Genomic DNA, 21,000 nt, shown 5'->3' with positions numbered 1-21,000 from the left:
TCAACCACCAGGATCCCCTCTTCCACCGACACAGGGCCGCAACCCATGGCAAACGGGTTGGTGGACCAAATACCCCCCGGGTCCATTACGGGGGTGTCGGCGAGCTCTTAGCGTTACCCAGCACCCACCACGAGGAGGTGGCTTGCCACGGGTGCCACACTTTGCAGAATTATGATTGAAATATGTAAGTTTTAAAAATTATTTAAATTTCCTTTCTGCTCATAAGGTATTGTAAACTAATAGTTAGAGTGTTCAGCAATTCGATTGGTCAATTTCTGGGATCAAATAATCTGAATGATGTTTTTAACAAACAAATTAATCTTATCTGCTTTGTAAAGTTGTCTGTTAACTTCAGGATTTGTCATATATTCTCTCGATCTGTTTACTTGTGATGTTATTTACAACCTTTAGTCCCCCATTTTCAGCAATGACCAATTCTGATATAAATTTCTCAGTTCACATCACTAGTGAAAAAAGTAAAGAAATACGCTAATTATTGTGCGATCGGTTTACAATATTGATAAATACTTTCAGTTGTTACATTTCCGGGATTTCATTCTTATTCAACATGTGCAAATGTTCTATTTGAAACCTCGCTGACGCCTTTGGTTTCAAATCATTTGCGTGTGTTGAAAGAGAATGAAATCCTGGAAATTTAACAATTGAATCTATTTATTTTCTAAATATAGTTAAAATTAATCTTCTCCGTCATGTGTAAGTGGTGGATGCAAATTTGTCAAGACAGCACAAATTTTCCATATATGTGTTACAAGATGAGCTGTAGTTATTGGCATAACTCCTTGAAGAATGCGAAAATTCTTAACTCTTGAAATTGCTCTTTCCACATCAATCCTAAGATTAGCAATCCTCCTTGTTACCTCCACTTGTGTTCTGTTCAACTGCCTTTTTCTTTGCAGAGGGGGTATGATAAGTTTAAGACATCTAGGTGCAGTTAGGTCAGTGATAAGAAACCCCTTGTCCGCCATTATTGCATCACCTGGTTGACACAAATAAAAAATATTACATTTTACAGTTAATTGTTTAGTTAATAGCTCCTGACCACAAATCGGAGACGAATGTTATAACACCTGCAGGACTTATGCCTTGTGCATCATATGAGTTTTATAATGTGAATACAACAGGGATTTATTAATATTTGATTGTGGAGTCTCAGTAAATATTTCTGTGCAGTCCATTATTACACGACAGTCAGGATGCACCCGTTTGAATTTCTGTGGCATCGAGTCCATTATTGCAGATTTTGATGGCCAGTGTATCAAAAAAGAGAGCTTATGTGAAAGGTAACATATCCAGTGGTTTGATATGGCACTACATGTAGACACAGAAACCTTGAATCGATATGACAAGTCCTCAAGCAGTAGTCCGAGTCGCAGACGCATCATGACAAGAACAAATTCATCAACTAATCTCAGACTTCTTGGTCGTCCAGCATTCCCTCCACTACCTTTGCGATTTGTATGTTCCGTAGCATCAGTCATTTCATCAAAAAGTAGATTGAAGATAGTTGCTTTTGGAATTCCAGTATAGAAAATGCATTTTTCATCATCTGAATGACATCTTCATATGCTATATCTGGCCTTTCCACCTGAATACCAACTTCTTGAAAGTTTCACATTGACTACAGTGTCAGTGCTCTCAGTTTGGCTGGCAGTTGTTCTTAACTGAACTGTTTCCATGGTTTGTGTACTGATATTTGTGACGGTTACACTAACCTGCTCACATTTATTAAGTGTTCGCAAAGGTGTTTGCTGTACAACTTTGCAGTAGTCATGTAAGGACAGAGAAATATTTTCAGGTGGAAAATCGTCTGAGCTAGTGAGTGGAATGTTGTTTGACAAGCATTCATCTTCAGAATGGCTCTCTGTGCAAGTGACACAACATTTATCGTCCTTGTCTGGCTGTTGTACAATTCGGTCTGAAGCTATCTGAAATGAAATGAATGTCTAAGTCAATTACTTAGATCTAATCCCATACAGGCCTACATACACTTGGTAGGTGAAGAAAATGTTCGGTCAAACATGTGCTAATAAACATGATAAAGATACAAACGCACATGAAACTTGACTCCAACGTTGTTCGCTACATGGATCAAAGCCACTTTGTTTCTTCAGACTGTTCAACGAGGAAATATATCACCTCTTGTACTGTAACATAGGAGGTACGAATGCTACGAGAAACGTTACGAGATCTTTGGCTCACGAAGGTTGTGTGAAAACTGCTGGTTAAAGCCTTCGTTCGTCACTCCCACATCTCGGTGTCGATTCTCCACATAGGTACCTTCTTCTGGTGTCTCCAGCAGTGATGTTGCTGGAATAGTGCTGGAATAGTGCTGGAATAGTGCTTAAAGCTACGGGAAACGTCCATCACTCACTTTCTCTGAGTCGCCGACCCAAACAGTCAACTCTGGTTGTGAAAGGTCACAAATGGCGATTTTATCATTCGGTTTTCTTTCCGCACACTGACAGATCACTCGACTTTCTCTTTCATATTACAACTACGGAAACGTGATATTCTTCAGATTGAAAATGCTTTGATTGAAAAATATATGCTCTCTTGTGTTATTCACAAACGTTTCATGACGTCACTCTTGCCCGTATGGTTATTTATATGTGTATGTTTTGCAGGAATGTTTGTTCTCGGACTATCTGCAGATACGTACGCGTGAGACGATGTGCATACAGGACCTGGCAAGGGTACGTGGATCCATTGATGGCAGTAATGTACATGATTAGTAATAGAATGAAATACTTGTTGCACAGCTCTGTAGTATTCGACTTCATGCGTGGTCTGAAGAATGGACCACATGCTCAGAAAGACGAAGGTTTATTATAATTCATGTGATTAGTGGCATGTTTCAAGAGTCTACTAGTAAAAAGACCACTTATATAGCGCACGGACATGCTCTAGGCGCAAACATTATTAATGGACATTATTACTCCATATAAAGAAAGCTGCCTCTGAAGCGCAAGGGGGATAACAGACACATAACATTTCCCACTTGGTACCCATTTTCTGCAGGGTGAACAGAGGCAATTTTGATTAAACCCACTTGCAGCTTTGTATGCCGTGATAAGTGAGATGTTATTATCTGTTCAGATGCTGCCGCTACGAGTGGTACTGGAAGCCGGTTTATGAGACTGTATATGTCTGCTGCTCTGGCTGGACAACCTCATCCTACCGGAACTGTAACCGACGTAAGACACTTGTCTGTACATCATTAAGCAAGCCAAATGGTGACACTAATTACTCCTTTAGCACAAATTTCTCGTTATTTCAATTTTTTAGATTATGTTTTAAAATAACACAATTTTCTTAAAAGAGCTCAAGCATTTTTCTGTTGTTTTCACGAAATGCTACTGATGTTTTTTCTTGGTATTTGACAAATATTTTCTAGTGATTTCGATTTTTGTTTTCTTTCTAACTAGGTTTTCAAAACTTACAGAAATCGAAATAATCACCAAAGTGATGTGAAGATACCCGAATTTCGTGTTCTTGAAAGAAATTAGAACAGATATAAAGATAACTGAAGCAATGATAGCAATCTGTAACTGTAAAAAAAGAAATACCAAGAACTTAATTGGAGTTGTGGTAAAATAATTGAAACAAACGTCAAACTTTTAGCACAAATTACAAAACAATAATCAAAATTTAAATCGGAGGAAAGAGAAATTAATTTTGAAACTCCGCTAAAATAACGAAACCATTACACGAAATTAGATATGGAGTGTGTGACCAACGTATATCCTTAAGGTTTACCTACACTTTTACAGGAAGAACGAATAATTTATCAGTTAATTCGTGTCTAAATTTGAGAAATATCCAAAAGTAATTTGTGATTGTATTTTCAGCTGTCTGCAACCCTTCTTGTAAGAACGGGGGTACCTGTGTGCGACCCAACACCTGTCAGTGTAACGATGGGGCTGTAGGACCAACGTGTAACACGTGTACGTATTGTTGATTCCGTACTTTAACATCCTGAGAGGGTAACATCCATTTCGAGCATATTTCATAATATTACAGTAATAGTATAATGGTACAATCGTACAATAGTGAAATAGTAAAGAACAATTTGTACGTTGGTTCACTGAATTCTTACTTCTTACAGGCACAGATATATCTACACTTTGGGGAAATCGAAAAAACCGAGAAGGATATAATTTTGCCTGACCTATTTTTAGTGTTTGTTTTATAATGTTTCAGTGGTGTGTAACTACTTGAGGCCCTGCTTCCCCGGTATCTGCACACCAGGCACCAGTGTCAACTGTGACTGTTCATCATTCTTCACGTCTCCGTCAACACGTCCGACCGACTATTGTAGACAATGTACTGGTTCTTTGCTTGTAGCGCAATTACAAAGTCAACTGAGATTCTACCATGACTATGTGAAATAGTCGAATTCGGTTGGATAATCAGCAAAAAATAGACGCTATAAGTTTAGACTGAAAAGGCATCCCTATAAGTTTAGATTGAAAATGCATCTTACATCACCATCGCTTCACCATGTTCAATCACGTACACAACACTGCCGCACTACTTCCGTAACAGTGCAGGAACACACAAGCTACTGTTAATCCAATGCGTAGTGTCAGGTCTCAAATGGTTAATTTAGAGACTATCAATTTGGTCTAACATTGATCTAATTTCCAAACAGTGCGTTTATCTCCTAAAACCAGCATCCTATCCCTTGAAACATCAAAGGAAAATCTTTTGCACTTGCGTCCTCTCAAGCAAGATTTGCTTTCTTAATAATCTTTCGCCAGACAGAAATAATTACTATGGAGATATTCCGTTTTTTTTAAAACAGAAACGACTTCATGATACATTTAATAACCCTTCATGACCCTCTTAATTTTTGCTGCAGTGGAACCAACCCAGAAGCCAGACATTTATGAGATAGCTGCCAGACTGTCGTTCTGGCAGCGGGGCACGGGGATGCCAACCATGGAGAAGTATTCGTTGTACGCAGACTCCACCATGTCCAATGCTTCCGATGTCGTGTGGACAAACAGGAAAAGTTTCAACTGGCTGAACGTCACGGCGTCCGCACATTACATGGCTGAAAATTTACCTGAAGCACCCGCCTTCATCAAGAGCTATGGCATCGGTATTGCTAAAGCTGAAGTTGACATTCACCAAGAGAAGCTACCTTTAACAGGTGAGAACGACATCCGTTTATACATTACATTTGGTATCTATTTTTCTTCTTCACTAAACAAAACAATAACATAACAGATGAGTATTAGTATGTATCCTCATATCAGCAATGTGAAGTTCCACTGTAGGACATTGATTCACACCTGTGTTTTCACCATATTGGCATAGTACGCTATTTAGATTGGACAACTCATTTCGAATCAGAAATATCAGTGTTACATTCAAAACGTGTTTGTGACAGACAAGTTGGGGGCTGATAACAAAACGCCAATATTTTATTTCTTCATGTCCTCATGTCTTCGTGTGTGCAAAAAGACATCATTAGAAGTAATATCGTTATTGTACCTATAACCATATATTATGATGATCAGAACTAAGTTAACTTGAAACGTTTAAGGCACTGTTTAAAATCTCTGCTCGTTTACATTGTTTCTGATTGGAACACCCCTGTTTAACACCTCACTATTTTATCTTCTAGGTTCAACCCCTGTTGTCAGTCTTGACATAACTCTGCCCTGCACACCGACTGTGTCTTACCTCAACCCCACCTCCGACACCTACTACTGTGACATAACCAAACGAGACTATGACAGATCTCTGGAAAATGGAGATAAGTAAGATGTTCTGTTTCAAATTTGGAAGGTTTACAGAAAATGTGAAAACAGATGTTTTGCACAGAGTTTACTAGAGATGTGAGCGACTGAGTATTGTACGAGTATTAACCATATTTAGGAATCGTTCATTAATCATGTTTGTCCACTATGAAAGCCGAACATATCGTGTCAATTTATCAATTTGTATTTTCCAACGAACACCTTTTGAATTAAATATTACAAAAAATATATACGCAACTACATTGTATCGGATACCTTTAGAGTCCATTGCTGGTATCTCCCACCGTGATGTTGCGGCTTAAAACATATTCACTCACTGATAATTTTGCTTTGTGTGAACATGTCAAGTAAACAACAAGACCTTGTTGAGAACAGTACGAATGTTCATTATGGAAGTACATGTAGCTGGCTCAGTGACATCAGCAGCAGATATCTAATATCCCTTCTTGTAACATGAAGCAGAATCTGTCAGAACCGACATTTGTCCAATCCGGCGTGTTATCAACCCCGGCATAAAATCTCAGCCCCTACATCCATGGATTGTACATTTACCATCAGCTCTACAATTCAGCACTTTGTCTAAACCGGATTATTTATTCAGTCCCACTGAAGGTCGGTTTAGACACCTTCCACTGTACTTTGACGTGAGTGAGTGAGTTAATATTTAACGTCACATCGGCAATATTTCAGCCATATCGTGACGGGAACAAAACACTGAAATGGATTACATGTGTTTTATAAAAACCTGTCAACAAAGGACAGTAAAACAACTAGAATATCACAGAACAGAACGTAAAATAACTAGTAACCATACCTAAAACAATTTATCTATAGAGGACTATACAATATGAAAATGGGCTATAGATTGATAACAACTGAAGGTAGATCACCATACTAAGAACCATGGGGACTTACAGTATTTTTGCTACCTACATGGACCCTAGCTGGATTTACATCATCCCCTCAGCCGTCAGCAATTTGGGAAATCTACCCATACAATAAAAAGACACTGACGAGGGGATATCAACACGTTTTGAGCCTTGCATATTTATACTTTATATTATACAAATAGTAATGGGCAGGGCACCTAACGTATATTAGTGTCCTAGCTACATATTCCTGATCGGATCACATAGCTGGATGCATTTCTTCAATGGCAGTACCTTGTAGAAGAGATATACCCCCTAGTGAATGTGAAAAATGGACAAGGTTGAATACAGAGCAGTGATAAGGTTTCTTGTCCTGGAGGGCACCAAGACCAAGCAGGTTGAAGAGCGACTCCCTGCTGTATACAATGAGTCTTCCCCTTATGCTGCAACCATCAAAAACGTTGGGTGAAAGAGTTAGCGAGGAAGAGAGAGCTTAGATGATGACCCCCCGTCCAGGACGACCCTCAACCAGTACCACCCAAGCAAGTCGCTTGACCTTGTCCATCAACAAGTGATGGGAAATCATCGTCGTATCACCCTGCACGAGTTAGAAGATGCAACCGGGCTCTCATATGGATCCATTCACAGCGTACTCCATGACAATCTCCACATGTCCAAGGGTTGTGCAAGATAGGCCGCAAGAATGCTTTCTGATGACATGAAGCTTTCTCGGGTCAATATCGGTGGCGCGATGATGCCTCGTTACCATGCCAACCCAGTAGATTTTCACTTTAGAACCGGTGATGAAACCTGGCTTCATCGTTATGGCCCTGAGAGCAAGCAGGAGTCAATGAAATGGAAATATGTCACCTCTCTAAGAAAAAAGAGGTTTGAATCGACCAAGTCCCCAAAGAAGGTTATGGCAACTGTTGGTTTTTTTTGGGACAGTAAAGGCGTTATCCACATCGACTACTTGCCTCATGGTACGGCAAAGAGTGGAGAGTACTATGCTTACATTCTGAAGCAGCTACGCCAGTCCATTTAAGAGAAGCGGCGAAGAGAGTTCTGGCGAGGGATTCTTCTCCACCAGGACAATACGCCAGTCCACACCAGTCGAGCTGCAATGGAATCTGCGCGCGAGTACGGGCACGAAATTTTACCTCCCCCTCCCTATTCAGCAGGCCTAGCCCCTCGCGACTTCCACCTCTTTCCTCCACTGAAAAAACACATCCGGGGCCAGAAATTTCAGGATGATGATGAGCTTATCGCTGATGTGGAGGGTTTTGTAGGGGACCAAGATGTGGAGTTCTTCAAATCAGGATTCAGCCATTGGCAAAAATTAACAGATGGGAGAAGTGTGTGGAGTTGGAATGGGACTATGTTGAAACATAAAGCAGTATGAATTCCAAAATCTTGCTTTTTCAGGGCGAGGCTCAAAACTATTTGATATCACCTCGTATTCTACGATTAAAAACCTAGAAATTTAGAATTTACTTTGAAAGTTTGTGGACTTATGTACCCTCTCACGAGGACAATATGTTTACAGTACTTCAATCCCCTTTGAGGGTACAGCCACTAACAATTCTAGTTACTAATCTAAACTACTAATTATTAAAATACATCTATTTACAGAAGCATAGTGCTCAAAATTCAACCATGAAATCGATTTCCTTTCAAAATCCAATGATTAAATGAGAACAGTTGTAAAAAGATACTTGATAGTTTTGACGTTGAAATATTTATCCTTTGTGATGGAGAATTCAACACAGTCAAGCAGGATCTGCATTTTTGGCGAGTGTTTCGCCAATTTTATTTGCAATTTGAGATTTGTCAGTAATTAAGTTATCACCATCTTTGAGATGGTGAACGGCAGATTTTGAACTTTTGCCTTTAATTCTTTGAACCATGTTTCATACTTTGGACATTGGCGTGCGTAAATTAATTTTGGAGATATAGTTCCTCCAAGATTGTCGCATGCTTTGTTTAAAGCACGACTCGCGTTTGCATTCAGTATTTTAAATCTGTTTAAGTTATGGACAGTTGGGTGATAGCGGAAATAGTTCTCTGCTTTTTTCCTTGCTTTTCTAGCATTTTTACAGTCTGTCGTAAACCATGGCTTTCGTACATGTGGAGTTGTAGAGAATCTTGGTATGCGTCAGCAATTACATTTAAAACGTCAGAGGGTTACCTGAATAGGATCAGCTACGGAAGCGTATTAGGGCTACGGTGAAAAACTTTTTTGGTGTCACTATCTCCTACGTATGACTTACTATCTCCTACGTAGGACATACTATCTCCTATGTAGGAGTTAGGTTTACAAACTGTATTTTTATGCACTTTAATATCTAAAACATGATTCTACCTGACCGCCACCCATTCTGTTCCTTGCACATTTTGATTTGAAGTTTGTGATGCATTTATTGCTGATTTTCCGTTTTGGGTGGAATTCCAAGATGAAAGGTCAAATAAAATGGGGATCGTGAGGTTGGAACCTAACAACACCAATTTGCTCGAGGTTGAGATAACATATTAAAAACCAAAACATGAAACCAGCTGCATTTATTAATTTTCTAGGCGAGTCCAACTACTTACAGACCCACACTCGTATGCACATTCAGACATGCTTGAACATGCATGGTTCAATCAAGTCTTTGGGCGGTTCTTAGCAGTACACGTGTGGGTTATGCTGTGTTAATTAGACCATACCTGCACGCGCTTCTTTGTGATTATGTGCGGTAGAAGTGTGTAAAATGTGTAACAAATGCCAATATTGTAGTGATTCACTCTGTACATAGAGGGTCAGGTTTCAGAACGAGCTAAGAGAAATGAATTCTGATCAACAATCTGTAATGACGATGGGTCAAGATCTGATGCTCAGTGCGCAAACTGCATGTATCTTGACAGAAATGACATTGTGATAGGTGTGCTCAGTCAACATGGTTCTATTTCCTGTTATTGATTCCTGCTAAAATATATTTAGAAGAAATGAACATTTTTTGCGAACAATCGCTACATACGTACCTCGTTTATCCAACCTCAGGCTGACTCTGACATTCAAGACCTGGAACGGGGGCTACCGGGAACTCCAGGAATTAACTACTGCTGGCCTGAGGGACAGAGGGAACCAATCGTACTCTGGACATATGATTGACCAGTCTATGCAGTTCCGTTTTGACTTCAAGAAACCAACGCACAGCTGCCTAAGTCAAGGGTCATCCTGTTCAGATGTACCGTTTTCAGTGACGCAAGATGTGACAAAGGTAAACATTACACTTGACCCAGGCACCACAGGAAGTATGTACACAGAAAAGTAACATATCACGCTGTAAAAATATAATTGCCATTACTCTCTTTGTCATCAAACATAATATTGAGCGGCACTGAATATGTAAAACGTACGATTTGGTTAGAATTTTAATAGCTGTACATGTAACATGATATAACGTCAACAGGCATACTAAAAATCCTTTCGTGGAATTTGATGAACGCTCGTAAACGTTTTGAGTTTGCTTACTAAATTACTTATTCATAGACATGCGTATAAGTATGACTGCACATGTGAAAAGAGCTAGAGCAGGTGTAGGTTTAGCCTTGAGTGAGATTGTATAAACGTTAACAATTTTACGAGAAACGACATACAGGTGTTGTGTAAAATTGCATCATCCGGCCCGGACAGATTATTATTGAAACTGAAAATACATGTGTGGGAAATGAAAATAGGTGGTTAATGGCATACTTAGTTGTATGTGCACGTGAGATAGACAAACAATGTAATGAGATATAATTACAAAACAATTATAGCATTTTACACTTTTAAACTGCAATTGTAAAAATGTGTCTTTACAAATGCCGATAGAAATATTTATATATGTTTTATATGAAATATTCTAAAAACAACTCAACATGGAAGTTTAAATGGATATAAAATGGTAAGCTCGTTGAATATCTAAAGTTACCTTTTTGGACACAGGTACATGTGTTATGTATTGCATTCACAGAATCCAATCGATCTTCGCTGGTCCAACTGGAATGATTTTCTTTCTGGCATGTATCGCTACGCCTGGGAAGTGTTCAAACTACAGGTGGATGGGAACCAGGTTTTGAAGGAGTATGAACCCTTAAAGCCCATATATGGACCTATTGAGGTCAATCAGTCGTCATCTGCCTCCAACTCCTTCCAAACCACCTACACACCAACTGATCCTGGAGTGTACTCTTTCATCCTGGAAGCCTCGGACAAGGCCAATAACTCTGTCTTTGTCAGGAGGATCGCCTTATATGACCCCGTGTCCAGTGTTACCATAGATACAGGGGCAGATAACCGCCTGTACATATCTTCGGCTTATCCTAATGGCGGGTACAACTGGCAAGATGATCCATCTAGAGATATCAAGGTTACGTGGACCAATCACTTTGTCAACCTGATGCACGAGCAGGGCAAGTGGCTGAATCAAGTCCTTGCCTACCCGCCACAACTCGAGGACTTCTTGAAGAACATCCCCAGAGAGTCCAAACAGGATGACCACGAAGGAAACAGAACAGTAGAGGCAATACCAAACAGGAGAGGTGTGGTCAAGTTTGAGCTAGCTTATGCAAAGGACAGCAACGCCGGTGTGAATCAGGCGGAACCAACCACAGGCTGGACTGATGTCGGTCTCAGTGAAACATATACCATACCTCAAGGTAACATTATGCCACGTTATATTCGCAATTATACTCTCTGATATGTGCTATTGTACCAAAACAACCTCGACATATTGGTATCTACTGTTAAGTAGTAACCACTGGATGTACTGTCTCAGTAAATCTATTTATCTATATCTCGTGACTACCCTTTTTGTTCTGAAAGAGCTAATTATTGTTTGTATCTAACAGGTCCATACAAAGATAATTTGAATAATGATTGTACACCAAAAGTCACTGTGCATGTGTTCTGTAATCCGTCTGGTTGAAAAACATGATCCAATGGTATTTGATCCCCGGAAACTGCGAAACCGTTCGCTGCGTATTGACACGTAGAAACATCGCAAACAATTTTTCTGTTGTGTCATCATCAGTGGTGACATCATTCAAATCATATTGTGACGTAAAGTCAGAATGACGTCACAAATGTGCAGCTCCAGATGCAAACATGGAAACTTCACTGCGGTACCCGTCCTCGATGTACACGAGTGTAGACAGTAAAAGCTTTTGCTTTACTTTTATGTTTACGATGTCGATAAACATCATTTGTTGGTCAGTTTCCGGGCATGATTGAGTATATGAAGCACGGGAATACATTTGCGTTAGCCGGCGGTTTACTCTTTTGTTTACGATTCCCGTTTATCTCCTAAATATTCATTTGTGTTGATAGGTTTACGTCTTGGTCCACTCACAAAACAACACACGGTGACAGTGTGGGTGAGAGCTACAGATATCCTAGGCAACACCAGGGTAGATTCGACCAGAGTTCACTTTGATGATACACCACCAGAAGTGGAGCAGCCCACGTTCAGGAAGAATGTCGAAACGAACAATGTTCCATTCAGTTCAACGTAAGAGGTCGTTTACATTTCCCTTAGTATTTCAGTTTATTAAAACACACGCCTGTTAATTTGACAGATCGCTAGTGCTTTGGCGGAGGTGGGGGTGGGGATGTGTTGTTGTTGTTTTGTTTTTCTGGTTATCGGGTTGAACTTCAGCTTCGAAAATCTTAGCTCTTCTTCTCACTTGATGGATATTTGGTTATCTGGGAATCGGAAACAACTTTTTAATGTAATGTAACAGAGTGTAAATATTCTTTCCCATTCCGGTGAAAATACGTGGTACTGGTTCAGTTCTCATTTTATATTCCACGGAGCTCATGTTGATAATAGATGAATAGGATAATTTACCTTGATGTTGCCTTGTTGCCTTAACACCGTCTTAATTCTTTGATCCTAGTGTTGAAGTAAATATTCGAGACATGCAGAGTGGTCTGAAACGTGTGGACCTTTTCATCTGGAAAACCGACAGCAACATGGCGATCGTTAATGAAACACTGCCTCTCAGGACCATATCCGTAAGTGACTACATCCAGTGAATTCGAGTGAATGCAGTGAATTTTTGTTTCTTTGTTCATTTTCATCTATGTTTTCACCCTTCCCCACAGTCCTGTTCCGGTTTTTCAACGTGTTACTGTACCACCGTCAGTCCAGTCTGCTTCAACAGGAGACAGATCCTGCCCATTAAAAACTGCTGGCTGAAGCACCCAATGTTGGAAGGGAAGACGGTGACAATGGAAATGCACTTCGTGAACATGGCGGGACTTCGTACCACAAGGAGTTTCACTGTGAGTATGGACATCACCTTCATACTGCTACTAAAGACTAATTTTTAAGACGCAGAAAAAGTTTGTGTGATTATGCAAACATGAAGAGGATTAAATTTTCCTATCGGGGATATGTATTAAACAGTGTTAATAAGAGTCAATTTATACAATGTATGATGTGTTCTACGTCATTTTAACGTTATTTTTTCATTATAATAGGTGGCCGATCCAGACACACTGACTGGAACACAGGGATGTAAGTATATCATTTTTATTTTTGGAACCATTGTCTCATAAACGTGCCAAACCATTCGTACCCACGCTGCCTACAAAACGGATTAGATGTTTGATTGGCATTTTAGAACATGCATTGTGTTTATTCTGGATCACAACGTTTCGGGTCTTTCTGTAGCCCCATCATCAGGTAAAAGGGATGTCAAACGCAGTATTTGCACTGCAATAATATAAGACTTCGTGCGCAATAGACGCCCACACAAATCGCCATACTCAAGTTGTTACAACTTTGTTTACATCAGCGCTTGCACCTGTAAACGTGACTGTCACGAGCAAGGACACCAACCAAGTGACCCTGGCGTGGAAACACGCCCCCAGCTGCTACCAGCGGACAGAGATGTGGATCAGTTATGAGGCGAATGGACGGACAGAGATGACCCTCCTGCACAAGACAGCCACCACCCACACTCTGGTTGGCCTCCAGCCGGGTACATCCTACACCATTGTGGTCATCTCCCAGTATGTGGATTATATGAGCACGGCTGTCCCACTGATGGTCAAAACAGGTTAATTTGTTTGTTTGTATGTTTGCTTGCTTGATGTTTAACACAATATTCCAGCCATATGACGGCGGTTTTTAGAAGATATGACGGCGGTATGTAAACAATATACTGAAAGCCATTAAAAACGCAATTGGTAGTGTCGTCCTATTCATGCTATTTATGAACACAACTTCTGTGGGCGATCTTTTTGTTGCGAGGGGCGATAACTCTCCTTCTATAATGGTATAAGCGATGGTCCAACTTCTCGCCTCCAGTCTGGTTCCCGAGTCAAAGTGCGCTGCGATAACTTGCTACATATAAAGATAGAATCCAGCTTACGCGTTGCCGTGTTTCACCCTAACTGGAAAAATGATCGTTTGCGACGAAAAGTCATTAACTGACGCATGTTTTGCTTTGATTTTTAGTTTAGAAAGGCATCCGTTGTTAAATTTCCAAATGCAGCACGAATTTACACGAAAGAAGATGACAGGGAAAACGCCATGAAAAGTCGGTATATTGTCATGGCATTTCCTACTACAGAACACGAGACAGAGCAAGTCTCGTGTGTCGTAGCATCTTTGAAGTAATGAAAATTCTTTTTTATATGTTATCAGCCGTTTTTTTGTTCCCAGCGGTAATTCTCTAACTATTGTCACAAAAAAAAACTTACAAATAGTTCCTATTCAACAACCGACTCAATGTAAAAAATTCGGGGCTACACCTCCGGCGAACGAGCATCCCCTGGAAGTTCTTTATCGAGAATTTATGATTATTACACATCTCTGATAATTGAAGAAATTCTGTATAGAATGTAACAGTTGCTTAGAAACATATATATTACGTTTTGAGCAGCAGTTCCTCACTCATCTGAATCCATTTTGTTTTTAAATTCTGACAGTGTTGTGTATTTTTATGTTTACATATACAAGTGCCATACACCTATTATCCAAGCAATTAGTCGGTTGCATCAGAAACACCAGTCATCATAGCTTGAAATATAATATTTTCCCTTGAAAAATATGTCCACCAGTCAGTATTGTGAGTCATGTTATATATAGATATTTATTGGTTCATTTCTTACAAAGTTTAACACAATTTCAAGCTCTTAATATAAATAGTCTTTCACACAGATTTCTCTTAACGAACAACATATAATTCTGACAGCCCAAGCGGAGGTGTATGATAGAAATATATTTCATATGTTTCCTGTTTTGGTAACATTCAGCTGACAAAATATTTCCCATGACAGACAATTTACTATCTAAATTTAACTATCTAACTTTCTGATTTTCATTCAACAGTTCTTAAAGAAAATTTTAGGTTATGCCTGTTTGTTAGGGATTAACACAGAAAATGTGTTCAGTATTAAATATATGTTTTAGATGATATTAAATCGAATTTAACCCCACAATTCTTATATGAAGATATGTTTATGCATTTATATGTATTACTACTAATATAACAGTACAATGCACAATGACTGAATAAAGTCATGCATGTGTAATGTAATATTAAAGTACACACGCACCAGCATACAAAGCATGAGATGGAATTCCAACATTGTACAGTGCAGATACAATGTAAAGAACTTTTTCATGACTATTAAAATAATCTGATCATTGTGAAGACAAGATGTATGTAGACACTGCAGAAAAATGTAAACCATTTGATGCTGACAACACTTAACAGTACCATTTATTATATTAGAGACTGAAATTTATTACCAATATGAATATATGTATTGTTTAGTTGTGTAATGAAAAAAGAATTTGGAAAGTGTCCTTGAATATGTACTTAACCTAATGGTAGTTTTGCTTCTTCTGTGTGTGAAATAGTATATTTAATAAATTATTATTTTAATATTATTTCATTTATAAAACTTAAGAAAAAAAAAACATTTTAATTATACCCTTAATTGGTGATAATTAAAATGCAGAATTGTAGAAATTTGCAATATCTTTATGTATTATTTGGCTATACAGTGAATTAATATTTCATGCATCACAAACCGTTACAGACATAAAAAAAAATAGCTTTTAGTTATGCCCATGTTTATCGCATTTGAAATTTTGCTACCTGTAAGCGATGATTGACATAATTCTTCCGCTACTGTTCTTTTATAATGACTTGACCATTGTGTCTCACTTTCCTCTGTACCTGCTAAATATCTGTGTTGTCCAAAATCTTAATCCCATCATGAACGACCCGATGAAATTTACATGAAAAGACTTTCAGTGTTTCACATTTCGCGCACCGCATCAACTCCTTGTGAATTTCATGAATGCAGCCATGTCGGTCGTAATACTAAAATGATTTGAGTACATATACACTGAAAATACACTGCACTTTTAAATGTGTGATACTGAGACATCAAGTGCCAGACTTAAATAACTGATTGCAAACGTCAACAAAACAACAAAACATGCCCTGAAAACGATCAGGTGATCCCACCGCCTCGCTTGGAACTGCCATTTCGCGATTCATACTTGCAATGTAAGCTGTCATGCCTATCCCGGGTGTATCATGGAATCACGGAATGAATATTTTAGGACATAAGACTTGATACGTCATCGTAAAAGGGAAAATATATTCTGTCCATGCACCGGCGTGAACGTTACCGGTGAAAGTGAAAGCTATACTGGTTAACTGTCCTTAAGTGTGATGGTAACACGTACGGCTCACATGCGCTGTCAGTTTAAGGTTGGACCGTCCGGATCAGCGCACCTAGCGGATTAGTGAAGGGAAGATAAATTGAAAAGATCGCCCACTGAAGACTTTTTACAGATGATAGGGATAAAAAGCTGATATTCTTGTCCATTTCGTGTTGGCGTCCCAGAACATTCCTTTTTCATGAACTTCGATGTTTAAAACTGAACCTTTGAACATTTCTCCCAAACACAACCGCACTCATGAACCACACGGCGCACGCGCATTACCTGCACTCAGGCCCCTTAAAAGCACAGGAAATTGTGAAACTGAATCACGTTGAGAAAATGTCACGCTTGACACAATACCAAAAGAATCAGGTTCTCGCCATGGTTAGACAACGTTTTCGGACCACCGGAAGTGATGCATTTGTCCGTGACCTGTTGCATCACCTTTGACGACAGCTCGACAGGACCGCAATATCCAAGTCTCACACTTGCGAAATCGGCTTAAAAACAGCAGCTAATACTACAAAGAGGAAAATGGGACAAGACACCGTCATGTCTGCGCCCAAACGCAGGTTTAACGTACCCTAAGCAGATGGACGTCAACGGATTTATCGACGTCGAGAAGAAAGACTTGCACCAAACTGGGTTTTTGAACACGGTCGTTTTGGAGGGGCTGGTGCCATGACCAAGGATAAGTGCTGAATTGACACAGGTCCTTCACCATCACTGGCAGACCACTCTACAGCTGTTTCTGTGACATCTGTGTCTTCCAATGCCATCGGAGACTCTTGCAGTGCACTGTGGACACACACGATATTGACTGCCAGTGACCCCTCCTTTGTCTGATGTCGATGTTGCGTCTCTGACGTTGTTGTCTTTTGGACATCTTCCGATTTAGTTATCCACAGATGTTTATTTAAAACATATCTTCCATTTGTGTGAGTAAAGAAAGCATGAACGTCAAAATGCGCTTTTAATGGTTTTGAGTATATAAGAACAAGATAATAAAAAACATATAATCTAGTCGGGACCAGACAGTCCAGTGTTTAATATCAACATCAGCCTACGCATTTGGGATGTGATGATGTGATTCATCAACTAAATCAGTACGCCTGATCACCCGATCCCTATAGTAAGCTCTATAAACATAGGTTGCTGAAGATCAACTTCAGTAGTAGTAGTAGTAGTAGTAGTAGTTGTTGTTGTTGTTGTAGTTGTAGTTGTAGTTGTAGTTGTAGGAAGAGAAGGAGTAGGAGTCGTAGGCTCATAGTACCTACAGATAGCCGTCATAGATCTAGCTTGTTTACGAATAAAGCAATCAGAGGCAAAAATAGTTACAAAAAATGTTCAGGCAGTGACACGGTTACATTCTCACGGACTACGATCGTCGTATCACAGTAACTGAGGTTAGTTTAACGCAGGTTAGGTTTTTAGCAATATTCCAGCAATATCACGGCGGGGGACACCAGAAAATGGGCTTCACACATTGTACCCATGTGAGGAATCGAACCCGTGTCCACGGCGTGACGAGCGAACGCTTTAACTACTAGACTACCCCACCGCCCTCGTCGGATCACAATCAATCAGTCATTTATTCACTTTCTAAGCACCCGGGGTGGCACAAGAGCATTGGATATACATTGCACATACGTTTGAGTACTTTTAATTAGCAAATACTTACCAAACCTGTATGTAAAGACCACAGATTATTTCACTGTTGTGCGGAAGACTTTATTGTTATGACTGAGGGAGATGTGGAATAAGATGTGAACCAGTTCCTGATTTATAATGTCATGTGACTGATTCTGCAGATTCTCCGGTTCCAATTTCTGATGGACTTTTACCTGGAGCCACTGCTGGCATTGTTGGCATTTTTATAGGTAGGGGACTGATTGTTCATATCATGACAACTTCCAAACATATATACACAAATACATGGTAAACTATCATGCAACACCTAATTCATAGACCTATTATTCAGTGGATGTTAATATTAGTTAGCATTTTTATGAATAATGCAAGAAAGTGAACATAGTAAATGTGGCTGGGTTTTTTTCCTGCATTATCTTCAAATAAACCATTATTATGTCATGGTTATGTTGGTTGCGTCTCCCCAACCATTCCATTCACGATCGCATATGGTATGGAAACCTTTTACACATTTGATGCACCAGGACCCCTGTACTGTAACGAATGGAATGGAATAGTTATAAGACCTTAAGCTTACAGGAGCTATGTGAAATGGGTCCGAGTTCATTAAAGGTACTCAGTCTGAGAAAATACGGGTGTTGCTTAATTATTTCGATAGGTATATACTATCTCCTTTGAAATGACTTTGTTCAACAAAAATCAAGTTTATCTGTTTATGAGAATAAAGAAGTTAAAGTTGAAGGTATTTCTACATTAATGATTGTTTGATAATTAGGGTAGTTAACGTTTGATGAATCACGCATTTGCTACATAAGCAGTTAAACGTTAATGGTCGATTTTATTTTGTCAAGGAACGGTGTTGCTAGTAGCTCTAATACTAGTTGTTGTGGCGCTGGTTCTATTCAAATCTGGACGGTTGGCTGGAATCTTCGGGCGTCGAAAGAATTACAGAGAACAACCACATGCTGCGGCCTCGTTTGGACAGACAACGGGCGTTACACTGAACGACCTTAGACGATGGGCATTTGACGTACGATTTAGTATTAGATATACGCCGTTGCACAACCTTCAGTTGGAGATTTGAATGTCTTCTACCAGAATATTGCCAGAATATTATTAGATCGATATCAGTTACGAGATTCGGCGTAAACAGATGGTGTCTGTATTATGAAATTGCTATACGTTAACTTTAAACGAAAATGTATTATTAAAACGCTCCATTTATGCTACAGAACACAACATACACGAAGGACGACGACGTCTATATCTACGGCAGCATGGATCTTGGGGAACCGTGGTACGTCTCTCCAGAGGACATCACCCTGTCAGAGGTCATCGCAACCGGGAAGTTTGCTACCATTTACCAGGCCAAATGGATGGAAACTCCTAAGGTCAAACAAGTTGTGGCTAAGGTTCTGAAAGGTAAACGTACAAAACACCTTTGAAATTGTGTTATCTAATTTGTTTTGTTAGTATTGCTGGTTACGAAGATCCTTATTCCCCCAGTGCGGGAGAGTCAGGACAACATCGTTCTGATGCTGGCGAAGATCAACTTTGCTGCCACAAAGCTGGGCAAACACAAGAACCTGTTGGGCTTCCTGGGAGCTGTCATGGAGAACGAGGCGTGTGAGTTGAAATCATCGTCATCATTATTCCAAATAAAATAACGTGGTCTTTGCTGCTTTATTCCAAGTGGACCATTTGATTCATGTTATCAACCTTCCGGTCTACTTTTGAAATTCCAGCAGTGTGTTTGTACAATATTTCCTTAAGAGAGCATAGGGATGCTTGTGTGTTATGTGGAATGAATATTGCGGTCTAAAACAATTTAGGCAGACCACAGGACTATATGTGTTCAGTATGCCCTAACCCTAACCGGAACAACAAATTTGGATCATTATTGTTTTTTCCGGTAAGATGAAATCAGTGCCCCTTAACTCTATACGGAGTAGGACAGAACCGATTTCTGAAACCACTGTTTTCGCAACTGGGTGCTGACCATCGCTAGGGCTTGTAATGAATGGAGCTTAATTACTCCCTTTTCCATTATTCTCAACGTATGTATATATATCCTTCGCTCAATGTTTCCATTTCTTTGTCCTCCTCACCACGATTCGTCTATCATTCAGTTAACGTTTTTGTCAGTATATGCATTACGTCTGTATATCATTTATACCACCTTTCCTTCCGTTAATGTTTCTATACGAGTCTCATGATCATAGTTTAGTTTCCTTTACTATACAGTTACTTTCATTCATTCGCCTATACATGCGTTTAAACATCATAGTTTAGTTTCCTTTACTGTACAGTTACTTTCATTCATTCGCCTATACATGCGTTTAAACATCTATGACCCGTGAGGGTCCCGGGGTAGAACAGACCTTCAGCAACCTATGCTTGCCATAAAAGGCGACTATGCTTGTCGTAAGAGGCGACTAACGGGATCGTGTGGTCAGGCTCTCTGACTTGGTTGACACATGTCATCGGTTCCCATTTGTGCAGATCGATGCTCATGTTGTTGATCACTGGATTGTCTGGTCCAGACTCGATTATTTACAGACCGTAGCCACTCACTTAGCCACTCACTCAAACGTCTATATTGGCGGTGAGGTAGCTTAGTGGTAAAGCGTTCTCTGGTCACGCCGAAGACCCGGTTTCGATTCCCTACATGGGTACAATGTGTGAAACCCTTTTTCCGGTGTCCCCCACCGGGATATTGCTAAAAGCGGCGTAAAGCTAAAACTCACTCACTCACTCACTAGTACGTATTCCTTTGTTCAAATTCCCAACCGTAGAAATATTTGTATATTCGCCCACGTGTATATCCCTCTGCCAAAGGTTCCTTTCTTACATTATGTTGTCCACGCTACCCTCCCTTCATAGATCATTCTACGTCTTCCATACAGATTCTTGTAACGTTGTCAAGCAGGTCAAGCGAACAGCGTTTTGTACCGTTGTTAACGTCGCACTCAC

At 39.7% G+C, this 21,000-nt stretch overlaps 1 protein-coding gene and 1 pseudogene across 1 annotated transcript in view; one reads left to right on the top strand and one right to left on the bottom strand.

Annotated features, from left to right (window-relative positions):
- LOC137256080 (uncharacterized) overlaps positions 1-21,000 on the top strand; it is a 49,888-nt gene that overhangs the window by 8,829 nt on the left and 20,059 nt on the right. Inside the window, exons 2-18 of the mRNA XM_067793778.1 lie at positions 2,646-2,714; positions 3,118-3,215; positions 3,870-3,965; positions 4,222-4,344; positions 4,883-5,176; positions 5,654-5,789; positions 9,699-9,918; positions 10,657-11,341; positions 12,012-12,192; positions 12,581-12,698; positions 12,789-12,968; positions 13,167-13,203; positions 13,484-13,747; positions 18,189-18,257; positions 18,879-19,057; positions 19,260-19,449; positions 19,534-19,653. Coding sequence (XP_067649879.1) covers positions 2,646-2,714; positions 3,118-3,215; positions 3,870-3,965; positions 4,222-4,344; positions 4,883-5,176; positions 5,654-5,789; positions 9,699-9,918; positions 10,657-11,341; positions 12,012-12,192; positions 12,581-12,698; positions 12,789-12,968; positions 13,167-13,203; positions 13,484-13,747; positions 18,189-18,257; positions 18,879-19,057; positions 19,260-19,449; positions 19,534-19,653 — 3,059 coding nt within the window. The remainder of the gene's footprint in view (positions 1-2,645; positions 2,715-3,117; positions 3,216-3,869; positions 3,966-4,221; positions 4,345-4,882; positions 5,177-5,653; positions 5,790-9,698; positions 9,919-10,656; positions 11,342-12,011; positions 12,193-12,580; positions 12,699-12,788; positions 12,969-13,166; positions 13,204-13,483; positions 13,748-18,188; positions 18,258-18,878; positions 19,058-19,259; positions 19,450-19,533; positions 19,654-21,000) is intronic.
- On the bottom strand, positions 1,098-2,041 carry LOC137256390 (uncharacterized; annotated as a pseudogene).

Source organism: Haliotis asinina, chromosome 11, assembly GCF_037392515.1.
Source record: "Haliotis asinina isolate JCU_RB_2024 chromosome 11, JCU_Hal_asi_v2, whole genome shotgun sequence".
NCBI classification, from domain to species: domain Eukaryota; kingdom Metazoa; phylum Mollusca; class Gastropoda; order Lepetellida; family Haliotidae; genus Haliotis; species Haliotis asinina.
This window is presented reverse-complemented; position numbering and strand designations above follow the sequence as displayed.